Source organism: Mchenga conophoros, linkage group LG18 (genome assembly GCF_057382185.1).
Source record: "Mchenga conophoros isolate Kocher_MC1m ecotype Shallow Benthic linkage group LG18, M_conophoros_male_GT1.1, whole genome shotgun sequence".
NCBI lineage: Eukaryota > Metazoa > Chordata > Actinopteri > Cichliformes > Cichlidae > Mchenga > Mchenga conophoros.
Genome location: NC_140543.1, coordinates 15,105,032 through 15,130,386, shown reverse-complemented (window position 1 = coordinate 15,130,386; position 25,355 = coordinate 15,105,032). Strand labels below are relative to the sequence as shown.

The 25,355-nt window shown below is 38.8% G+C and overlaps 3 protein-coding genes across 3 annotated transcripts; 1 reads left to right on the top strand and 2 right to left on the bottom strand.

The window, feature by feature from the left end:
* Positions 1-2,013: 2,013 nt before the first annotated feature.
* On the bottom strand, positions 2,014-4,130 carry LOC146553435 (chemokine XC receptor 1-like). The gene is made up of 2 exons (XM_085254049.1): positions 3,997-4,130; positions 2,014-3,902 (listed from the first exon to the last, which is right to left on the bottom strand). Exon 2 carries the CDS (start codon positions 3,432-3,434, stop codon positions 2,442-2,444), a length of 993 nt encoding a protein of 330 aa, XP_085110175.1. The 5' UTR covers positions 3,435-3,902; positions 3,997-4,130; the 3' UTR covers positions 2,014-2,441.
* Positions 4,131-13,127: 8,997 nt separating this feature from the next.
* LOC146553434 (chemokine XC receptor 1-like) lies at positions 13,128-14,964 on the top strand. Its single transcript, XM_085254581.1, has 2 exons — positions 13,128-13,248; positions 13,653-14,964. The coding sequence occupies exon 2, from the start codon at positions 13,663-13,665 to the stop codon at positions 14,632-14,634; it is 972 nt and encodes a 323-aa protein (XP_085110707.1). The 5' UTR covers positions 13,128-13,248; positions 13,653-13,662; the 3' UTR covers positions 14,635-14,964.
* A 1,444-nt stretch (positions 14,965-16,408) lies between these two features.
* On the bottom strand, positions 16,409-17,795 carry LOC146553433 (uncharacterized). The gene is made up of 3 exons (XM_085255925.1): positions 17,673-17,795; positions 17,246-17,528; positions 16,409-17,118 (listed from the first exon to the last, which is right to left on the bottom strand). The coding sequence occupies exons 1-3, from the start codon at positions 17,768-17,770 to the stop codon at positions 16,447-16,449; spliced, it is 1,053 nt and encodes a 350-aa protein (XP_085112051.1). The 5' UTR covers positions 17,771-17,795; the 3' UTR covers positions 16,409-16,446.
* Positions 17,796-25,355: the final 7,560 nt, after the last annotated feature.

Here is a 25,355-nt window from a genome sequence, read left to right as displayed (position 1 = left end):
TACTGGACATCACATTTTGGGTTGTTAAGACCACAAATACTAAATTTTTCTCTACAAGGGCCTGATATCCACTTATGAGGATATGTGTGATTTTACTGCCACTGTTCTATCAAAATTTTAAACAAATGTCCTCATATGTGAATATCAGGCCCTTGTAGAGCAAAATCAGGTAAAAAGATAATTCTTTGTTGAATTTGAAGTTGAATTTGAATTCGTTGAAACTGTCTGAATTCTTTCATCTGTAATAAAATGATCAGTGTGGCTGCTCTACCAGGTGTAACAATTAAGTGTAACATCCAGGCATCCATGAAAACAGAATTCATAAAATTCAACAGAGTGAGAAGTTAGCAGGAAGTTAGCTCGCTGATTTCGATGATTTCGATCTAAATATAATATGCCATGTTCTGACTGAGGGATTTCTGAAACAAATTAAGACGTACAGCTCTGCTATCACTTCCGACATAAATGAAAACAGGAAAGTAAACAGCAGTGACATTTGCAGGGTTACTGAAGTTGGACTAGCTGGAATATAATGGTGTGGTACATGATCACTAGCAACACAGCTATGTTGGCATAAGATAAATAGTGAAGCTGGAGGATGAATGCTAACTTTTTTCCACTCGATAAAGGTTAACATGAGGGTTCCTGATGGTTTGGGACAAATGCAATTGCATGGCAGGATGCTGCAAACGGACCAAACTTCAGTCAGGAGAACAACTGAGATAATCTATCCACAATATCAGTTTAGGCATTAATATACTGCTGCATTGCCTGGTCTTTAGTTACATCGTAAAGTTTTAAAAACAGAGCTTTAAAATGAATAGTGATAATAAAAACCAAGAGAGGCAGACAGTGATCACTGACTGTTTTTTGGGGCTTGCTGAGATTAAATAGAACAAGATAAAAAGAATTAAAACATGTTAAAAACAGAACAGCCTTATTAAACGCAGAGTAGTTTGTACCCGAAAGCAGGATTCATCATGTCATCACTTAAAGACCGGATAATTTTCCACAGTGCCTCCTCTGGGTGGAGCCTTCATTGCTCCTCCCAGGATTCCCACCTGAAGCTAATCAGACCAGCTGTAGTTAAGACCAGCGTTCTCTACCAGCCTTTGCCAGAGTATCTGCTAATCTATGTTAGTTTCTGGCCTCATATTGGCCTCTGTGAGATGATTTTGAGTAATTTTTTCTCTAATTTTATTTGTAAAGAACTTTTGCTAATGCCAAGCATGGACAGAATATTGTGAAGTGGTTTAAGTTGCGAAATACATGAAAATGTTGCTTTCCAGGCTGTTCTGGGGAAAGTTTGGGATCTTACAAGTTCATGCTTTTCTCAGCAAGGAGTATTAAAATTGAGTTCAACACATTAGGGTTACGCCCTATTGTAAAACAAAGGACGCATGTTCTACAACATAAACATGATATGACAGCTGATCCGTTTGTTTACCTACCTCATCTAAACATTTTGTAAAGGTATAGCAGTCTTTTGGCTTGAAATGACACCTGAAATCTCCACATTTCGACTTCTTTTCTCAAAATACTATTTTAAGTTTAAGTTTAAAATGTCACTCTTTTTTTTCTTAATGTAACCGTAGTACGTATAGAGCTGTCAGGAGATTAGGTGGAGGAGAGCCAGACATTAGAGCAAGAAGGTAAAAATTCAGACAGAGGACAAACCGGGCTCTGAAGAGCCCGATAAAGGGCAAAATAAAGACACCAAAAGCTCATAATGTCTATGTCATTTCTATGTGTAATGTCTAAACTTCAGAGCCCTGCATTAAACAGTTCTTCTTATTATTAATGGTAGCTCCCCACTCAGGCCACTCAAAAGCTGATATGTCCTCCTCTGAGCCTTCACCTTCCTGCTCTGGACCGTGGACATTGGCTGAAAATGTGAGGTACTCAGACTTTTACTGCATAGACTCAGACTCACATCACAGACACAGGACAAAAATTTATTGTTGGACCTTAGGAGGTTTAAATAAATAAAATATATTAGAAAAGGTGAATGGAATAAAAATCAGAAGATTAAATGCAATTTTTTAAAGAAGATTTAGAAATGAAATATGAAATGAGTCTACCAGGATCACTGTGACACAATGAAAAAGTCACATCAAATATTTTAAATACAAAGTTGTATAATTCATTGCATATTTTCAAGTTTTATTTAATATTCTGTTTCATTTCAAGGAATTATGCAAAAGATATGAAATTAAATGAGTAGAAACGATGTTGTATGAACATATTTCCAGCCTGAAGGTAAAAGGAAAAATACACCAGATATCGTTACTTTTACAGTCCATGACACTCTAAATGCTGCTCTCTGTTTGCCTCAATGAATGAGTTAATACACTTACACATCAAAGTACTATGACTGTATCAGCCTGAATCAAGGTTTAATTTTATTAGTGACTGTTAAATGGATAGTTGTGCAGTTCCATCTAAACAGCAGAGCTCTGCAGTGTGAATTGTTGTGAAATGTTCAGGCTGGTGCTTCTCTCTCTCTTCTTCCTGTTCACTTTTTCACAGCGCAAAAGACTCAACAGATGCTTTCGCAACTTCTGCGAGAGCATATATAGCAGAGGGTTCATACAGCAGTGAGAATAGGCAAGCATTTCACAGATATGGTAGGCAACTGCTAACCGTTTCAGTACCTTACAATCATTGTTTGTATTGAGAGACTTGATTAAAAGCATAATATGGTATGGCCCCCAGCAAATGAAAAAGGCTGCAACAATACACAACAGCACAGCCACAGTCCTGAACTTCCTTCTGTTTAAACCTTGCAAAACTGTCTTGAGGATGGCAGAGTAGCAGAAAATAATGATGGCAAATGGGAGGAAGAATAGCAGTGACACTTGTAGATACTGTCCAAGCGTGTCTTCAGATTCATCATAGCAATAGTTTTTACCTTCCCAGCTTTCAACCTTTACTTTCATTGCATCACTCAGGGACGCTAAGATGCTGATGACCCAGGCAGCTATACAGGTACCAATTGCACACTTCTTCACTCTGCCATGGCTGATCGGCCAGTTGTGCAGCACCACAGTAATGAAACGATCCACTGTCATAGCAGTCAGCAGAATGACACTGCTGTACAAACCAACAGCGAATCCAGCAGTGATAACTTTGCAGACAAAGTCCCCAAAGACCCAGTTGTGTAGGTGATCAACAGCCCAGAATGGAAGTGTGATGGTGAAGATTAAATCAGAGCAGGCCAGGTTCAGGATGAAAATATTTGTGATACTTTTCAGATTTTCGTAGATGAAGACAACACATAAGAGGAGGCTGTTGCCTATGATACTGAGGATGAAGATCAAGATGAAAAGGGGACCAGTGATGGTGGGAACATTAGTATCACACATGTATTCAACAAGACCACTCGTTCTGGATGTGGATGTGAAGTTTGCCATTTTCAATCTTCTGGAAAACATACATATAAAATAAAATGCAATCAAACACAATGACTGAGCAGTTTTCTCTAAAGTGACAGAAACTGTTGATTTTGGTTCTAATTTTTGTATATTATATAAAACCAAAGTGACTAAAAAAGTATCAAATTTCAGAAAACAAACACAGCATCATTACTCAGTCCAGATGTGACATTTGCCATTTTCAGTTTTCTGGAAAAAAATAAAACATACATACAAAATAAAATGCAACTAAACACAATCACAATTTCTCTAAAATGACAGAAACTGTTGATTTTGTTTCTAGTTTTTGTATAACAGATAAAACCAAAGGGATTAAAGTACCCAATTTCAAAAAAAAACCCAGCAACTTACCACAAACATCAACTTTCAAGTCTTCCGCTGAATTTTATTGTTGTGTAAAAGCTGTAGGGTGTTCTCTTGAAAACTAACAGTTCCTCCTTTTGTTTCACATTAGTTCAGAGATTCTGCCTTAATAAAAACCACATCATGAAACAAAAAAAGTCACCAAATTTAAACCTAACAAATAACTGCCTACATCCATATTGCATTTCTCTGAACTTACCTCAAACTCAGGTCTTCTGCTGAATTGCACTGTGGTGAAAAACCTGTGATGATCCTGAGATATCTTAAAGTTTGTCATGTTCTTGAGCTAGAGCGCCGCCCTACCAAAAACCACATCATGACGTGAGCAACCTCTTCTTTTTCTATACACTGAAAATGAACAATAAAACACATGTTTATTTTACTTCATTTGTTTTAGCTGTGTAATTGAAACAGACTAAAAAAACCTTTTGTTCTGTTTTGTGTTTTTTTAAGCATGAGGATACTGCTGATAAAAAATGAGAAAAGAAGCAGAAACCCTAGTACTGTTAGGAAGAAACTATTTCTTGCTGGAAAAAAATGTAGACATAATATAAATACATATAAAACTGTCAAGAGATTTATTCTAAAAGACACTTCTTCAGCTGAGAGTCAGAGAGTGAAGACACACACACGCTGCAGATTTTACTTGTAAGGGCACTCACAGAGCGCTCACACGAGAGTGGGGGCCCTGTGATCAGCGCTCTGTTCTTGCACTTGTCTTTATTTATACACAAGAAAAGTTGTTCAGTGGGATGTTGGTACGTGAGCATGTGCATATGTGATTGTGTGTGTGTGTGTGTTTGTGTGTGTGTGTGTGTGTGTGTGTGTGTGTGTGTGTGTGTGGAATGTGGGAAGCAGCTCTTTTTCCTGGTAAGAGTTCAGAACTGCTTGTTCAGCTTCTTACTATCGCTGTGGGAAGATTCAGATAAAAATATCAGAACAAGTTTTATAAAGAACAATCAGTTCTAAGTAATAAAAAGGTCATCATGCAGTATTCTATCACATGTAAACTTATATCATTAAAAGCTTATACTGACTACTAAGTACAATTTTCCATTGACAAAAACAAACACAGATAATCAAAATGATGTAAATGTATGATATCTCTAATTCTTTGTAGAGCATAAAAAGTAGAAGAACATACTAAAATTGGTAAACTTGAACAACAGGAAAAGGCTCTTGATCAGTATGCAGATAAGTGGAGGAACTTGATGAAACAAAACATGTTACACCTGGATTGCTCTTTACTTAGTTCACCAATAGATGTCGAAATAGAACATATTTCTGTTAAAATCACTCTTTCCCCAGAAATGTCATTTACGTTGATCTGTTTATATCGCCCTCCTTCCGCAAAGAATATTTTTTATGAACAACTACAGATATTACTTAAATATCATACTATAAATAATAAGTCTAATGAAATAATTGTAATGGGAGATTTTAATGTCAACTGGGACTGTGAAAAGGACACAAAAACACTCAAGGACATAATGGAGACTTTGAACTTTACTCAACACATTGAACAACCCACAAGAATAACAAGACACTCTAAAACTAAAATAGATCTGGTTTTCAGTAATAAGCCCGAGCGAATTATTAAATCTTATAATTTTATCACTGGTATTTCAGACCACAATTTTATATTATGTTCTAGAAAACTTATAAAATCACGGGTTAAGAATGACTTTCAAAGTTCATCTAACAGGAGATCCTTTTATGAATTTATACCAAGAAGTTAGCGACAAAATGTAGCAGAAGCATTAGCATCAGTTAACTGGGAGCCTTTATTGTGTAGTGATGATCCACAATTCTGCAGCAGTCACTTCACTGACATTGTTAAGGATGTTATATCAACATACTCCATTAGAAGTCGACAAAAAATAAAGACAACATCTAATTTGCCCTGGTTAAACAAAGAGTGCAAGAATTAAATGAAAACAAGAGATCAATTACTAAAGCAGTTCCTGAAAACAGGTCTAACTCTGGATAGACACTAATAGTCACTCCACAGATACTGCCCTGTGTATGTTAGTGGAGAACTTGAAGAGCTTGCTGGACAAGAGTCCCTGTGTTGGAGCTGTATTTTTAGATCTGAAGAAGGCTTTCTACTCTGTAAACCATCAGATATTGTTGTCCAGATGGACTCAGTTTAATATCTCCAGTCAGGCTCTTCAGTGGTTTGCCTCATATCTCTCACACAGGAAACGGTGTGTGGTGTTGGATGGGGTTAAATCTCCATATTTAGACTGTGATACAGGGGTTCCTCAAGGATCTGTTCTTGGGCCCTTATTGTTCTCTCTTTTTATCAATAACTTACCTGAAGTCTGTCCAAATATATTTGCTCAAATGTATGCGGATGATACAGTTATATATATGCAAGAAAATAGTGTCCAGCAGGTGGCAAAAGATCTTACAACTGCTTTAGCATTAATGCATATCTGGCTGGAGGACTCATGCCTAATGTTGAACACCTCAAAAACTGTCTGCATGTATTTTTCAAAACGCCCCTTAAACTTGAAGCAGTCAAACATATTCCTGGATGGAGTAGAGCTTGAATTAGCTCCAGAATTTAAATATCTTGGGGTCATTCTAGACCCAACATTATCCTTCAAGAGTCACATAAATAAAGTGTCCCAGGTACTTAAATTTAATAATCGAAATTTTAATCATATACGTAATAATTTAAATATGAATGTTGCAAAAACGTATTTTTACTCAAGGATGATCTCTCATATGGACTATTGTTTGACATCCTGGTCACTTGCTTGTCCAACAACACTTAAAACTATTGAAAATATTTATAAAAGAAGTTTAAAACTACTTGACAAAAAACCGACTTCCCACTTGTTTATACCCCACAGACGGACAGCATTTGGGCAGAACGTCCTCTCTGTCAAGGGAGGCCATCTGTGGAACAGTCTTCCTCAACCCATTAGAGAATGCTCTACACTCAATTTGTTTAACGCAAAGGTTAAAAACTTGTTATGGACAAATCAAGTGTGTGATCATGTATGAGTTGTATAGTTTTAATGTTTTATTTGGGAACAGAATGGTGTGTATGTGTAAGTTTGGTGATGGAGTTTTTATTATGAATGAATGATGAATTTTTATGAATTATTATGTCTATTTTTTATGCTTAAGGACAACAGATGGAAATTAGCCCTTGGCTATAATCTGGTATGTTTACATTCATGTAATTTTTTTTTTACATTTATGTTCATTAACATGCACTGTCCTAAATAAATAAATAAATAAATAAATGACATCTACCTTTTTGGAATCATGATAACAGGGTTCTTGCTGATCGGCACTGGCTTGGCACTGGCTTGGCACTGGCTTGGCACTGGCTTGGCACTGGCTTGGCACTGGCTTGGCACTGGCTTGGCACTGGCTTATCGAAGAGTAAAGAAAGCGGAAACAGCTGTTCAAATCCCCACAAGGCTGCCTGCTATGTTGATTGGAATGATGGAGCGAGCCGTGGCTTCTCAGAATGGACTCATTAGATGCAGCACGGATGACATCTTGGAGAAGCTTGCTCTCCAATGGGAATGGCGAGGAACCAGTGATGGACATTAGATCGACTGTAAAATTGACATGCCATGGTTCACACTATAGCAAGAACACCACCATTATTTCATGCGGCTACCATATCGGCGCCAGCTGTGGTCTCAAGGCTGGAGCTGAACATAAGAAACAATTTCTCCCCTGATAACAAACTGTGTTTAGACTCTTCGTTCCAAATGCCCGCGTAGCAAGTTGCCCATTTCGCTGCAGGGCAACTTGCATGTGACAAATAAAGGCTTTCTTGACTTGGCTTGACTTGGCTTCAGTCACTACCCAAAGCTCGTGAGCATAGGTGAGCGTAGGGACGTAGATTGACCGGTAATTCAAGAGCGTCGCTTTTACACTCACCCCTTTTTTCACCAAGACTCTGATTCTGGTCACACTTGTTTGTGTTCCAGGGTTTGGTTCTTATTATAGCTGTAATTCCTCTACACCTATTCTTTGTAATGTCAGGTTTTAGTTTGGTTATCTAGTTTTTAGGTTGCTTTTGCACTATTATTTCTGAAATCATGCTCCCCTGTGTTGTACTGTACTGTACTGTACACCACCTTAGCGATCTTCACTGCCATGTGTTTGCATTATTATGTTACCGTGGTTCAGCCTTCATATTTGTCTGCAGAGACCTCAAAAAAATATGGCGTCCTCTTCAGTGGGCGGAGCCGAAGCTGGTGTCACGATCACATCACTGATGTGGTCAAGTTCATGTAACCCAACGAATTAAATAAATGCATTTGGTACAAATATATACAGTTGTAAAAATAAATAAATATAAATAAATAAGTATAGCCATAAAAATCAGAAGATTAAATGCAATTTTAATTAAGTGGGCCGTGTCAAATGGCATCAAATATGAAATGAGTCTGCTGTGATCCTGTGACAACAAATGCTTGTGTGTGGAGTCCATTTCACTCTAGGTATTACTCAATGTTTTTCCTCGGTGACCGATGACAATGGAATATTTTTCAGTCTAACCTAAAGTCACATGTCACAGATTTCAAAGAAAAGAGAAAAATAAAAACAGCTTCATAGGATTTTGACAGCATTTTATTATCTCCAGGAACAGTAGTGCAACATTAAAATGCACATCTTTAGCTGTACAAAACTTTGACTTGAAGCATTAAAAAGTGAAAAATAGAAATGGATGACTTCAAGCGATTATGCAAAAGTTGTGACATTAAATAAATACAAAGTGTATTGTATGAAAGTATTTACAGACTGAATCAACATTTAATTTAACAAGTGGCTGTTTAATGGAAGGTTGTGCAATTCCAACTGAACGGCAGATCTCTGTGCAGTGAAATCTACAGTCTGACCAGTGTCTGTCTCTCTGTTCTTCCTGCACACATTTTCACTGCGCAAATGATTCAACAGATGCTTTCACAACTTCTGCGAGAGCATACACATCAGAGGTTTTACCCAGCAATGAGAATACGTATGTTTTTCACAAATATTGTAAGCGATATGCTAGTATTCCTGTGCCTTACAATCTTTGGGTATATAGAAAGAGGTGATTAAAAGCCAAATATGGTATGGCCCCCAGCAAATGAAAAAGGCTGCAATAATAGAGTGTTGCACCACCCTCCAGAGAGTGGTGCGGTACTCTGAACGGATAATTGAAGGTGAGCTTCCCTCCCTCCAGGACATCTACAAAAAGTGGTGCCTGAGGAAAGCAGGGAGGATCATCAAAGACTCCAGTCACCCCAGCCACAAACTGTTCAAACTATTTCCGTCAGCCAGGAAGTACTGGAGTATCCGGTCCCGAACCAGCAGACTGAGAGACAGCTTTTTCCATCAGGCAACTTTGACATTATGCATACATCTATGCAATTTCTTTTGCACAATATTCAACTGCTGACCTCTGTATATTTTATTTTATTTTATTTGTATATATATAATTAGTATAAATATCTAGTAATGTGCATACATTCTTATATTTGTACATATATTTATTCTTAAAATTCTGACATTCCTGCTCTTACATTTAGTTGTGTCTTATGTTTATTGTATCACACCTCTGTTGCTTGTGAAGCTTGCACACAAGCATTTCACTCATATGTGCTGTACCAGTGTACCAGAACATGTGATGTGACAATAAAAGCAGAGCTATAATCCTGTACCTCTCTGCCACCCTCAAGACGGTTTTGCGAGGCTTAGCAAAACCTTGCAAAACTTGCATAACAAATGTATACAGCATGATCACTCACTTTGTCATCAGTGGATGTGAAGTTTGCCATTTTGAATTTTCTGGTAAATATGAAATTAAAACACAATTGAACACAATGATTGAGCAGTTTTCTCTAAAATGACAGAAACTGTTGATTTTGGTTCTATTTTGTATATTATATTGTGGCAGAGCTTTGTGTGCGGTGCAGCTGTGGGGGAGGTGAGCGGTGTCAACACACACACCTCACCGGCATAAATAGACCGAACTAGGTCATGTTGTGGTTGTTGTTGGTATGTGGTCGACAGTGAGCTGAAAAGCATGAAAATGCGTTTGGGTCTGTTGTGGATCTTTCACATATATCACACCAAAAGGACTAATAAAGTACCAAATTTCAGAAAACAGACACAACAACTTACTTCAAAAAACAACTGTCAAGTCTTCCATTAAATTTCACTGTTGTGAAAATGCTGTGAAATGGATGTTCTTTTGAAATTTATTAGTTCCTGTTTTTGTTTCCCACTAAGTCAGAGATTACACAAAAAACCCAAAAACGACATCATGAAAAAAACGGTTTAAATTAACTTGTTTTCACATGAAAAATGAAGCTTCATCAAAATAATCCTGGGAAATAACTGTCTATTGTGCCAGCTATACAAAACCCATATGGTGACTTGAGCAACATCCTCTTTTTTCTTTACACTGAAAATAAACAATAAAATCTTTGTTTATTTTATATATTTTTTTACTAACTGAAACAGACTCAAAAACAAATGTAACTTTTGTTCTGTTTTTTTGTGTAAAGCATGAGGGTATCTAAAATTAGAATAAATAAAAAGGCAGAAACCCCAGTATCCTTTTGGAAGGAAAGTATTTCTTGCTGAAAATATGTAAACATGATATTAATACACATAAATGCAAAAACATAACATCAAACACAGATCATCAAACTGATATGGGTTAATGACATTTCTAAGGCATAAAACAGGAGACAAACATACTAAAATTAAACTAGCACAAAGCTACAGATTTTATTTCCATGTTTTTTTCCCATGGTTCAAATTTTCAAATTGAGATATTTTCCTCACATGGTATATTGTGGTTATTTTCATATCCTAATTTCATTAAAAATGATTCCTAATAAATTCATACAACTTAGACTTTTTAGGTTGCTAAAATTTTGTTAGATATACAAGCAAATTACTCTGTCGTCGTAACAGGTAGGTTTTCAAAACTCACGAGCTTAGTGTTAAGTGAAGACATGAGCTGTCCACTGATTATCACTTGGTGATTTGCTAGATTACTTTATGGAGGAAGAAATCCTGGGCACCCAGACATATTAGCTGTGCCTCAGTTCAGGAGTTGCATCCTTTGGAGGACCCGGCCCACATAGACCGTGAAGGCCGGGTCCTTCAAAGACCTCTGAAATGGGACCGACTAGCCTTCAGATTTGCATCACCGCTGTCTCGGTGGAGTTTAATAAACCCAGCCGTCTGCTCCTTGTTATCTAAAATATAACAGGACAATGGAGTAAATTCTCGACCATCTCACACTTTTGTTTAATCAGTTTTCTGTTTGATGTTTATTCAGCTGTATAAAAACTGTAACTTTAATCTCAGCCAAACCGATTTACTCGCAAACAAATAAAACACTGAAAAAAGCCAAACAATACAATTTTAAAGTTATCTTAGTGACTTATATATCATGTTTAACCCGAGTAGCAAGAGACCCCGCGGGGTCTGAAAACGATGTGCCGGGAGTCCGGTGTTAGCCGGCTCTATTGAACCTTGACCACCTGGTCAGCTATCGAGTTGGTGGGTAATTCCGAAAACGTCAGAGCACTTTTGCAAATATGTGATGTCTCGATAAACTGAGCAGATATTTGAAGTTTACACAGCTACATTCTCACCTAAAAATATGGGAAAAACCTGTCCCAGAAAATTCTGGGATAGGTTGGACCACGAAGGATACACCCGACCCATCGTTCAAGTGCAGCGAAATGAAGGACGCATTTGTCGGCCACATTTGGAGCAGCGTTCGAATTGGGACAGCCTTCGTCGCCTTTCTGTGACATAATCGGCCTTGAAATGTGGCCTCCGAAAGATGCAGCCCCTGAACTGAGACACAGCAACAGTGTGCTATTTTCCACCGTTTATCTTCTACTGATGAGGAGGACGTCACTACGTTGAATTATTGAGGCAATTCTTCTTATTGGATGAAAAACAGAGAAATCCAAGGTAACCGGTTTGGATCCGTATGAGGCAGAAAGGTGAGAAAAGAAAAACAAAACAAATCAAACAAAAAAGAACAAAAAACCTAGTATAAAAGTAGGTTTTCAGTGCCATTAAAACCCACTAACAATGTTTAATAATAGTTAAATAGATGCATGAAATAAACCTTTAATTCAGCCAAAATTACTGAGTTTTGGTTATGTAAACTATGAGCACCATGACTGACCTCACTCGTGCATTAACATCCTAATGAGAGCGTGTGATCTGCATGTTGGAATACGGTTACCAAGAAGCCTTGATCATTTTAAGATATTATAATGTAACATTTTTATAAGTAAAATAGCTTGTTGCTGAGGAAGCTCCTGTTAGTTTACCCAGTTATTGAGTTGTTTATAATGTTTATATTTACTTTATGTATTCGTTTGTGTATTTCTGTGCCTAGTTCTCATTTTCTTCAGAGTTTAGTTTTTACCTGAGTGTCCCTTCCTCTTGTGTCTAGTCTTTTGTATTTAGTCCAGTCATGTGTCTGTTTTCCATGTTCCTTTATGAATTCCTTATGCTTTTGCTTCTAGTTTTGCAGCCATGACTTCTTCTGCTGTCTTGTTCGGCCGTCTCCACTCATATAATCACCCATTTAGTCGCTGTCTCCCCTTTTTCTCATGTCAGAATGTCTGATTGTATTTCAAAATCTGCCTCATGCCTCATTTTTTTTGGTATCTCCGGTGTGTTTTCTGTAGTTAAATATTTCAGTCTGTGTATTTCTTTAATTTTAGGTTTTGGTAGCTGTAGTTTCAGTTTCACTGTTTTGGATTGTGTTTTTTGCCATTTTGGCTTTTGCCTTTTTGGATTTCAACAGGCTGGAAATTAATAGCTTGCTTTAAAATTTACCTCACTCTACCTCTGCATGTCTGCATATTGGTTATCCATTCAATATTCAGTCTGCATGTCTTGCAAATTACGACAGTTAAATTAAATGCAACCACAGTTTCCTGAACAAGAGGACTGATATCTGATACTTAGTTTGTGACTTATTTCACAGAAGTGGCTCTGAAAACAGCCTAACATTATGCACAGTATCATTTTGGAGTCTTTGCAGTTATATTTCTATACTGACTGCACTTGCAAGCTGCATAAATTTAACAGAAAATATATTGGGTGTTGTTGTTCGGCTTATTTTTATTTTTTTTTACTGTTGCCTTGCTTAAATGGTTGAACTGCTGCTATATCAGCCTATAGCATCTCTTGCTCTCACGCTCAGTGCACAACCTGTATGTTCAGGCCAAATGTAAAAAAAAAAAAAGCGGTGATTGTTTTCATATTGCATCATGTGGGGAAGGAAAAAGGTTGCTCAAGTGATTTTGTTTTTTCATGAGATGACGGGACATGACATGGTTTTTGTAACACGGCGTCTCTTCTTGTTTTTTAATCTCCAAAAACATCACAGCTTTTTCGTCACACTGAAATTCAACAGAAGACATGACAACTGATGCTTACGGTAAGTTTATCAGTAATAGTTATACTCTGAATTTGGTACTTAATTACGCTTCATGCTTTACTACTATACAAAAACTAAAGTACATGTTTCTCTCATTTAAGGCAGATTTGCTAAGCTAATGTGTTTAATTATAGAAAATTAAAAATGGAAAACAACATGACAGCTAATGATGGAGTGAGGGATCCTGTACATCACATTTGTAGAGTTGAATTTCCAATTTTTACTGGGACTTTCTTCATCTTAATCTTCATCAGTGTTTTTTTCAAAAATTGGGTACTTTAATCCCTTTGGTTTTATCTGTTATACTAAAACTAGAAACAAAATCAACAGTTTCTGTCATTTTAGAGAATTGTGATTGTGTTTGGTTGCATTTTATTTTGTATGTATGTTTTATTTTTTTCCAGAAAACTGAAAATGGCAAGCGTCACATCTGGACTGAGTAATGATGCTGAATACATGTGTGATACTAATGCTCCCACCATCACTGGACCCCTTTTCATTTTGATCTTCATCCTCAGTATCATAGGCAACAGCCTCCTCTTATGTGTTCTTTTCATCTACGAGGGCCTGAAAAGTATCACAAATATTTTCATCCTGAACCTGGCCTGCTCTGATTTGATCTTCACCATCACACTTCCATTTTGGGCTGTTCATCACCTACACCACTGGGTCTTTGGGGACTTTATCTGCAAATTCATGACTGCTGCATTCTTTGTTGGTTTGTACAGCAGTGTCATTCTGCTGACTGCCATGACAGTGGCACGTTTCATTAGGGTGGTGCTGCCAAACTGGAAAAATAATCGTGCTCTAAGAAAGAAGTGTGCAGTTGGTGCTTGTATAGCTGCCTGGATCATCAGCATCTCAGCGTCCCTGACGGATGCAACAAAAGTAAAGTTTGAAAACTTGGATGGTGAAAACTATTGCTATGATGAATCTGAAGACAAGCTTGGACATTATCTCCAAGTGTCACTGCTATTCTTCCTCCCACTGGCCATCATTATTTTTTGCTATTCTGCAATCCTCAAGACAGTTTTACAAGGTTTAAATAGAAAGAAGCACAAGACTATAGCTGTGCTGTTGTGTATTGTTGCAGCCTTTTTCATTTGCTGGGGGCCATACCATATTATGCTTTTAATTACTTCCCTTTATAAACCCAAAGGTTGCAAGGCAGAGGAACGGTTAGAAGTTGCCTACCATATTAGTGAAATGCTTGCCTATTCTCACTGCTGTATGAACCCTCTGCTATATATGCTCTCAAAGAATTTGCGAAAGCATCTTTTGAATCTTTTGCGCTGTGAAAATGTGCGCAGGAAGAAGAGAGAGAGAGACACCAGGCAGAATGTGGCTTTCACTGCTGACAGTCCACATAGTCAGTCATTAAATTAAACATTGATTCAGTTTGTAACTGTAAATGTAGAGACTGTATTTCTTTCATATATATATATATATAAAAAAAAAAAAAACACCCAGCACGCCCCTGCGGGCGGTTTATCCTTCAAGCTCGGGTCCTCTACCAGAGGCCTGGGAGCTTGAGGGTCCTGCGCAGTATCTTAGCTGTTCCCAGGACTGCGCTCTTCTGGACAGAGATTTCCGATGTTGTTCCCGGGATCTGCTGGAGCCACTCGCCTAGCTTGGGAGTCACCGCACCTAGTGCTCCGATTACCACGGGGACCACCGTTACCTTCACCCTCCACATCCTCTCGAGCTCTTCTCTGAGCCCTATATATATATATATATATATATATATATATATATATATATATATATATATATATATATATATATATACATACATATGTTTATTTGTGTCTGTATGATTAGTTTTATTCTGATTTTAGTGTTTGCCTGTGAGTGTAGTTTTGATTTTATTTGCATGATTTTATTCTGATATTTGTATTGCATGTTTCTAGTTGTTTGTTTTATTATATAAATATATAACGTTGTTCTAATCCATTGTGGGCTGGCTGGACATGGGACTGTTTAGCTAATAGCAGGCACCTGTTGAGGCGTGAGATTGGTGTTTTGTTTGTTTTTTCCCTCGTCCTCCTGGGACTAGGCTGGGGTGGTCCCCACGTCAGAAGAGGAGTTCCTGTCTCTAACTTTTACACACAAGGAATATTCGTCTTGGGTTGTTGGACAATGGACTGGCGGGAATGTGTGGGATTTTGGTGTACAACGAACAACGAATTTTATGGCAAGTTTCTTTTTTTTTGTCTTTTAAATCAGGTTTTGTTATTGCTTTCTGCATCTGGGAATACTTTTTTTTCCCAGTTAGACGTGTTTGGTCTCTGGGTTTCTGATTCACTTGCTTCCCCGTTGTATTCAAAGGACCTCCTGGTATGACATTTTGGCGCACCAGCTTTAGGTTCTACGTGTGTGAATATATATGCAAAAACTTACATTCACTGCTTTTATTTGCAATGCTGCCTCTGTACAAAATAACAACAATGTAATCAGTCAAAATATAAAATACAGTCAGAATGTTAAATAAAACTTAAAAGTAAGGAAGGAATTGTGCTATTAGACAAATCATAAAAATGTGCGGGTATTTAATTTTTACAAACGAAATGTTGGCGTTGTGATGAAAGCAGCAGTGGGTTTTTGTTTTGTTTTGTTTGTAACGATTCGTTTCATTGAGTCACAGTGACCCCTGTAGATTGTTGTCATTTATAGATCTCTGGTTTCATGTCATTGTGCCGGAACACAACATCTAAAGTTGCCCAACTTATTTAAATTTTAGTCAGTCTTCTGAATATGGATGGAAAAATAAGACATCCCAGATCTGAATGAATGAAATATTCTTATTACAGTTTTTCTCGATTGCTAAAACACATTTCTTGAAACTATGCCTCATATTCTCACAACAGTAAACACAAATCCATAACATCTCACTCAATTTCCCAAACATCCTATTTCCAGGTCAAAATGAAGCTCTACACTCAAAACTATTCACTCTTGCTGAAAAACCAAACTTTGCCCTCAGACATCAAACACAAGCCCTCAAAACACACACACTACAACAGAGTTTTGCACACTGGTACAATTAATTCAAAACAATAGTTCCAAAACAATTAGGTTGCTTATGGTTCTCCCCTTCAAAAACCTTTTCACATGATAAACACAAAAGACGCAACCAATGTATGTACAGTGGCACATTTTTATTCATGTACTATACAGTACAACACACACCAAAAAACATTATTCCACCTCAGCATCTTGTCTTTGGTCTGGGTCAGGCCAGAGAATCTCATCCACATCACAGGCTATATTGGCCCTAGCCAGGCAGCGGGGGTAAAATCCTCTTGCATGCCTGATCCACCCCTGGCATGCATCTACTGATATGTCTAGGCAGGCTTCTTCCATGGCCTGAAGGAGGTGAACACGGACATAAGGTTCTCGGTCATACACTTTCCACCGCCATGCCGAAAATAACTCCTCTATCGGGTTTAGAAAGGGAGAGTATGCAGGCAGAAAGATATTAGAAAACTTTGGGTTATTGGTAAACCAGTCACGAACCAGAGCAGCGCGATGGAAGCTGACGTTATCCCACACAACAACGTAGTGAGGCTGCTCTGGCTGTGCTGGTTCCCTGTAGTCCAGCTGGAACATATGTTGTCTTAAACCATCAAGAAAAGCAAGGAGAAGCATAGTGTTATAGGGTCCTAGTACGGCATGGCGGTGGAGTACCCCTCGTTGGCTGATGGCTGCGCACATAGTGACATTCCCTCCACGCTGACCAGGGACATTTACAATAGCCCGATGGCCAATTATGTTCCTCCCCCTTTTCCTTCTTTTGGTCAGGTTAAAACCTGCCTCATCCACAAAGATTATTTCATGGGGAACAGGCCGTCCTTCAATCTCAAAGATTCTCTGCAAAACACATAACACAGTAGAGTCAATCGGTACCCTGAACCACAGTTCAAGAGTGCTGAAATGGCAGCATAAACTGCCATGCTGTGATGGTACACAATACTTTATACAGTATCAAAACTCATACCTGAACATATTCCACACGTTGGTTTTTCACTCTGTCAGAGTTTCGTTCGAAAGGGACTCGGTATGCCTGTTTCATCCGGAATTGATTCTTTCGGAGGATGCGGTTAATTGTGGAGAGGCTGATGGCATTTATGCCTCGAAAAAGATGATCATCCTCAATCACTCTCCTTTGAATCTCTTGCAGGCGGATTACATTATTTGCAATTACCATGTTTACAAGTTCCCTGTCTTGCTCCTCCGACAAAAGCCTTAACCTGCCTCCACCAGGTGGTCGTCTCTGTGTCCTACAAAAATAGAAGCACTCATTACTGTAACTGTCACACATTCTTTTTACAGGAAAATAATGGAAACATACTGAAACTCAAGAAACATAAGTTCAGTAACTTAAAAGTTACTGTACAAAGCAGTCTTACTGCAAGTACACCTACCTGTTTTCCTCCCTGAAGGTTCTGATGATGGAGGCAACAGTGAAGCGACTCAAATTTGGTTGTACTCGTTGCCCAGCCTCCCTCATGGACAAGGACATGGTCAACTAAAGTGGCTCGAATTTCATCCGAGACTGACTGTCTTCTTGCCCTTGCTCTTCCCCTTCCTTGTCGCCGTCGTTCTCCACCTCCACCTCCTTCACCACGTCCTCCTCCTCCTCCACCTCTCCCTCCTCCTCCACCACCTTCCTGTTGTCCTAGACCACCTCCTCCTCCTCTTTCACCACGTCCTCTTCCTCCACCTCCTCCTCCTCTTTCACCACGTCCTCCTCTTTCACCATGTCCTCTTCCTCCACCACGTCCTCCTCCTTCACCACGTCCTCTTTCTCCACCACGTCCTCTTCCTTTGCATCTCTTTGGATCCATTGTTTCAAACCTGAATGAGCTGACTTTGGCCCTTTTATCTATCCATCGAAGGTTCTGATTGGTGTGTGATAAATTTTGACTCCTAGTGTTTCCACCTGGTTAATTGTGTGCTAATTGAGCTCAAGCTATGCTGACTTAAGTTAACATTATTGAATGCTAGTGCTTTCTAAATGACTACATGGTGTAAGCACTGAAAAATGTAGGGATTTGTGTGTAGAGTTTTGCAGTAACAGTTCACCAAATTTGACTCATGTGTCAAAGCAGGGAATAGTGTTTATAGTTCAGGGAAATGGGTGAGCTTTTTGAAAAATAGCGTTACGGTTTTGAAATTTTAGTTTAAAAGCCTGGTTATAGTGTTTAAGCAATCGAGAAAAACTGTAAATACTTTGTTCTTTACATAGTTGAATGTGCTGACAACAAAATCACACAAAAATTATCAACGGAAATCAAATTTAACAACCAAGGAGGTCTGGATTTGGAGTCACACTCAAAATGAAAGTGGAAAAACACACTACAGGCTGATTCGACTTTGATGTCAGGTCCTTAAAACAAGTCAAAATGAGGCTAAGTAGTGTTTGTGTGTTGCCTCCATGTGCCTGTATGACCTCCCTACAATGCCTGGAGATGCTCCTGATGAAGTGGCAGATGGTAAGTAAGTAAGTAAAACTTTATTTATATAGCACCTTTCAAGATAAAAATCACAAAGTGCTTCACAGAAGCTAAAACCTAAAAATAAAAATCAACCAAAAGCAAGTTTAAAAAGATGGGTTTTTAGCTGTTTTTTAAAAGCGACCACTGAGTCCACAGATCTCAGGCTCAAAGGGAGAGAGTTCGACAATCTGGGGGCCACAATTCCAAAAGCTTTGTCGCCTTTTGTTTTCAGCCTCGTGTGTTGGACAGCAAGCAAGCCCTGGTCACATGACCTCAGGGACCTGCTGGGAATGTATGGATGTAAAAGTTCACTTATATATGTTGGTGCTTGTCCATGCAGAGCCCTGAAAGTCAAGGTCAAAACCTTAAACTGGATTCTGAATTTAACGGGGAGCCAGTGCAGCTCAATCAGCAGGGGTGTGACATGGGAAAACTTGGAGGACTTGGTCAGAAGCTTTGCAGCAGCGCTCTGAACAACTTGTAGACGCTCCAAAGAGGCTTTATATAAACAAGTAAACAAAGAATTACAATAGTCCAGACGAGATGAAACAAATGCATGAAGGACAATTTCTAATTCGGAGCGCGATACAATGGACTCAGCTTAGCAAGGTTTCTCAAGTGATAAAAACAGGAGCGAACCAAAGATTTTACATGAGCATCCAAAGTCAGAGCTGAGTCAATACTAACACCAAGGCTCCTGATAGACGGTTTTGCAAATGTAGCAAGTGGACCCAAGTTTTCCATAACACTAGGTACAAATTTTTAGGAGCACAAACAAGAACTTCAGTCTTCTCCTCATTTAGTTGAAGAAAGTTTCCAGCCATCCAACATCTAATGGAGTCTATGCACTTGTGCAAAATCTGTAGCTTGGAAACATCATGGGGCTTAAAGGAGATATATAACCGAATATCATCTGCATAGCAGTGATACGAAATGTCCTTAAAGTGCTCAATAAGTGTTGAAGAGGAAGTAAATACAGTAAGAACAATAAAGGCCCCGAAACTGAACCTCTGGGGGCCTGGGATCTGGGAGTGATCTCCTCCCAGGCCTCTTCCACACTCCCTCCCCTTACCCCCAACCAGTCACGGGACATGGCTGTGCCTCCCTGAGCCTGGTCAAGTAAAGGCTTTGACATATATATCATTAGTAAATCTGGCCCTCTATGCCCCTCCTTCATAATCCGGTGTCAGACTGTAAGGTCATTCATATTCTCAGCAAACCGTTCTTCTCTTTTCCTGAGGGCTTATCAGTTCTCCTAGTTTTCATTGAGGTGTAGGAACCATGAGAAGGAAGGGAACGAAAAAAAAAAGGTTAGGAATAGAAGATACTTTTGAAACGCACCCTTTGTGTTTCCCTGATGATCATCAGTGATACAGATTCTTAGATGCAATTTAGGACACCTACACTATGCTTGGTGACCCCACATCTAATTTATATGTTGACTATATTTGAATGTTTTTTTAAAATATATTTAATCTTTACACTCAAAAGTTTTAACAGCGCTGAGACTGCAGCTGAAACAATAAAAAGAACAAACTGATAACATCCGAAGTGGTTGTGGTCTGAGGTTTCGTTTAAAATCAACTGCAAGCGCAACGTTTTACCTTTAGTTTCACTTTGATCTTGAGCGAGGAAACTGAAGCGATTTTCTTGTTTCCGTTAGCAGGTTGGGAGACATTAAAGTTTCAGAGATGCCGTTTAGTCCTGTATAGGCCATCTCCTCCCTGTATCCGTCTGACCTAATGTAGTCTTAACTTGTTGCAACTAGATTTTGTCGTTTTCCTCTCACTAACTGTTTACTTGTTTTATCATGCAGCACAGGGACTTTAGGTGGTATTTGATGGCTCATAGGCTTACTGTGGAAACATGGTGTCCTCCTGTGACCCAGAGGAAAAACAAGTTATGATACTTATTTATTTATCTTTTTAGAATAATGGAAGCATTGCGTTTAAAACAAACATATTGCATTTTTTTAAAACAAAATTGTTATGTATTTGTTGTTTTTATCATCTGTAGTAGAGTATATTGTATCAGGTGTTGTTTAATCACAGAATGTTGTGATGTAATAATGTCATACATTTTCAAAATCTATGTGGATTTCCGTTAAAGGAAATTTTGTTACATATTGAAGCAATTAGACAGAAGCAGATGTAATTACTAAAATATCATATTGTGGCATGTTGGGAGTGGCTAGTTAGCTCCCATCATGCCTTGGGAATATGTGTTGCTGTTTAAGATGTTTATTGTTTTGTGACTCTTAACTGTTCTTGTTGATGCTGCAGTATAAATTCATTGACAGTTATTGTTTGATGGAAATAATCTTGTACCATGAGTGAGTTCAGGCATGTAGTTATTGACCCTCTGAAGCACAGTGTAATACAGCAGAAGCGTTCAGTGAAGTTCTCCCTTTTTCTGCTTGGGGTAAGATAACATGCTCAACCTCAGCATGGGTTCTTTACTGTTAAGATTCCTCAGTTTGGCACAATATTAACAATAGACAAATAGACTTCTCATTTTAACTTTTGTTTTTGTCAACCTTGCTTCTGCACACCTATACACTCATATCAGTGTTAGATCGTTTCATCCACAAATGACAAAGGACCGGGAGACAGAAAGGATTTTACTCATAACTGTGGAAGTGGAGTTGTTCTTAGAGCTGTCAGGAAATGAGGTGGAGGAGGGCCAGACATTAGAACAAGAAGGTAAAAACTCAGAGGGGGAAATTTCAAGTTTTGAGGAGCCTTAGAAGTAGGGGTGGGTTTTGATTATCGATTTTCTGATGAAAATCGATCCTAGCTTGAATAACACGATATCGATTCATTAAAATCCTGAATCGATTTTTAAATATAACTTTATTTTATTTTGCCCCAAATGACAGAATCTCAGGTTAAACCTCACCTGGGAATATTAGGTGCTGCAAGCGCCTGGGTGGCTGCAGCTCAAGAGATAGAGTAGGTCACCTACTAACTGAAAGGTTGGTGGTTTCGTTCCCCAAGTTGATCTCCAGTGCGTCCATTGGAAGGTGAATGGTAGATAGAAAGCATTTACATACAAAAAATTGCTTGTGCGAATGACGCACTACAGTAGTCTACGGTAGTGCAAAGTCTACGGTGACTGTAGACCAGGGGTGTCGAACCCCAGGCCTCGAGGGCCGATGTCTTGCAGGTTTTAGATATCACCCCGGGTCAACACCCCTGAATCAAATGATTAGTTCATTACCAGGCCTCTGGAGAACTTCAAGACATGTTGAGGAGGCCATTTACCCATTTAAATCAGCTGTGTTGGATCAAGGACACATCTAAAACCTGCAGGATACCGGCCCTCGAGGCCTGGAGTTCGACACCTGTGCCGTAGACGGTTACGTCTTTTCATTGGCCCGGAGTCTTCAGTGACCGTAGACACTGTAGACTCAGGGCCAATAGGAGCGCCGAATCCAACTGTAGACTACCAATTGTATGTCGACGGAAGTTGCGTCACCAAAACGACAACACACGGTGGGACAGCAAAGAAGCCGGTGTTCTGGGAAAAAACATCCTACCCAATGGTTCTGCGCAGACGCGGCGCATGCGCACAACACCAACGCCGAATTAACGTCTTTTTCTCTCACCCATCCGGAATACTTCTTAAGGTTATGGTTATGGTTATGGTTAGGGGCAGGGTTAGGTTTAGTCGCAAGTCACCGTCAAATTATAATACGGGTAGGACGTTTTGTCAGAGTAGGATGGTTTCTCAGAACACCGGCAAGTCTGCTATTTTTTATGGAAACTGGAATTTCTTTTATGTTTACAGTAAGTGATAGACTCTAAGACGCTCCTGGATTTAGCTGAAATTACACGAGGCTGAATAGCCCATTTAACTCTTTTACTTCAGGGTACATCTAATGTATTACGCCCATTTCTAGTCTTTTCAGTGGCTACAGCTGATGATGATGACACTAGCAGTTCGTGTTATAAATCCAGATGCCCCTGCACTTCGTCAGCAGACCGGGTGAGAAGTATGGTCTTCACCAAACCTCCACAGGAGCTGCTCAGCCGAGTCGTTGCATTCACTCACGCACAGAAGGTATCCACGCGCCTTCACGTGGTGCTTTCGGTGGCTCGTTACAAATGATGTGAGATATATGAAGTAGTAAGTGTATTGTGTATTTAATGGTAAATGGCCTGTATTTGTATAGCGCTTTTACTAGTCCCCCCTAGGAACCCCAAAGCACTTTACACACCCAGTCATCCACCCATTCACACACACATTCACACACTGGTGGAGGCAAGCTACAGTTGTAGCCACAGCTGCCCTGGGGCAGACTGACAGAAGCGAGGGTACCATATCGCGCCATCGGCCCTTCTGGCCAACACCAGTAGGCGGTAGGTGAAGTGTCTTGCCCAAGGACACAACGACCGAGACTGTCCGAGCCGGGGCTCGACCCGGCTACCTTCCGATTACAAGGAAAACTCCCAACTCTTGAGCCACGATCATGATATCATACGAATCTGCCTAGTATGATATTAATCATACTAGGCAGATTTACTGCACTGCCATTTACTACCCATTTACCCATGTATGGCTATTGTCAGTACATGTTGCTCATAAACTTTCTTTAAGTGTGTAACATTCACAGTGATATTGTTGATGGTAACGTGTATGATTCCAGCATACCTGACAGGCACTTTTGACTTTTTGTACACAGTTAATTATGTAAAGCCCCTTGCATTGCATTTATAATCAAGTTCACTGATTGACTATCCTGCAGTGATGTTTTCCTGTATTCCTGTTTCATCCACTTACATACAAACATACAAGTATAAATAAATACAATCTATAGAAAGAGAAATATGTTTTATATGTTTTTTATTTAGTTGCACACAAATAGCCTTCTCTGCCAACAGGTTCAGAAGACACAACTATGTAGAAACACATAACAGACCAGAACCACAGAAGCAATGTGTACAATCAGGTGGCAGACACAAGTTTTTGTACAACACAAGCCTCTGCAACAGCTTCAGTGTTTCCTGGAATTGATTCGGAAACACTAACAGAGCTATTATCTGTCTGTTATGACACTCAAATTTCCCCCAGATAGGTTGAGGTCTAGTGACTGTGAAAGATATGATCACACCATTTTCATAATCATCTATTCAGTGACCCCTCTTCAAATACTTACGTCACAATACAAAGATAATCTCTCATAGCAACTTTGTACTGATTTTACGACTCGTTTCTCTTTGAGAAGTGGACCTTAACATGGCAGCAAAGTGCAACAATGTCTCTCCGTGTGGGGGTCAGAAGTTCAGGGTATGCCTTTAATTTTCTTGCTTGTACAGACAAGTACAAATGACAGTACAATGGTATGAATAATCCTTCTCAATTTACCAGTATAAAAGTAAAACAATTACATTGTCTCATCGGGGCACTCCTCCTATGGCCAGTCTTTGCACATCATAATAACACAGAAGAAATGAAAGCAATTCATTCTCAATTGCTGTTAATTTCAGGGGATTTTCCAACCTGTTTTGGTTCAAAAGAGCCAAAGGAAAATCCTCATCGATGTTGGAGTAAAAACTAGATGCTTTTATTGTTTGTACACTGATAATACTGTGCTGTCATTGTAAACCACTCAAAATAAATAAATAACACATTGTGATCATACTGAAGACCACAAACAGCAGTCCAGGCATCAGTTGCAATAAAGGAGCTGGAAACATCACCTGATAAAGAAAAAAAAACAACAGACTGAATGAAAAACAGAAGTTTCCTTCATTGCACTATATTCACCAATCACAAGGCTCTTCTTTCCCCTTTTGCCACCCTAGACTTTTGACCAATCACCGATCTGGATGAATTGCACTACCGTACTGTCCATCCCCTTTCTTTTCTTCTGTGTTATAATGATGTGCAATGACTAGCCATAACAGGATTCTGAGCTCCTATCGGGCCAAGTTTTACAGTGTCTACGGTCACCGTATAGACTTTGCGCTACCGTAGACTCGACGGGTATGTTCTCCTGAAATTCAATTGAAATGACATGCATTTTTTCATTTTAATGCGCCAAGTAAAAGTAAAATGTATGCGTTTAAGAATCTGCACTTTTACAAGCAATGCTGTTTTTGTAAAAAAGAAAATGAAAAGAAAATGTTGCTGAAATCCAGTGAAGCTGTTTTCACTTCTCTCTTCTCTTTGCACATGTCATGATAGGCTAGACGGAAAAAATGCAATGAAAGAAAATTTCTGTGGTCATATTAGTACGAAGTGTAAGTGTATTAACACAATCAGTGAGGGAAACACAGAGTGCATGCACAAGGTAGGCTCTTCTTGGCTGTCTTTCTCTTTTGAATTAGGTGATAACACTCATGAGAAATGATTCATGTAATAATAAAATATTAATATTTATTATTTATCTTAACAATTATTTATTTATTATTAACAAAAATAAAAGTTGTGACAGAAATATAGGAAATGTAAGGAAATGTAGGAATATGGGGTGGAATTTGATATTACTGCGATATGAATTAACCAGGGAATATTAAATAAAACTTCAGTGCTGTTATGCAAGCAACATTATATGTTGTGACCATTTTCTTCACTGGTTCACAATAACCCCCGTGGACTTGCTTT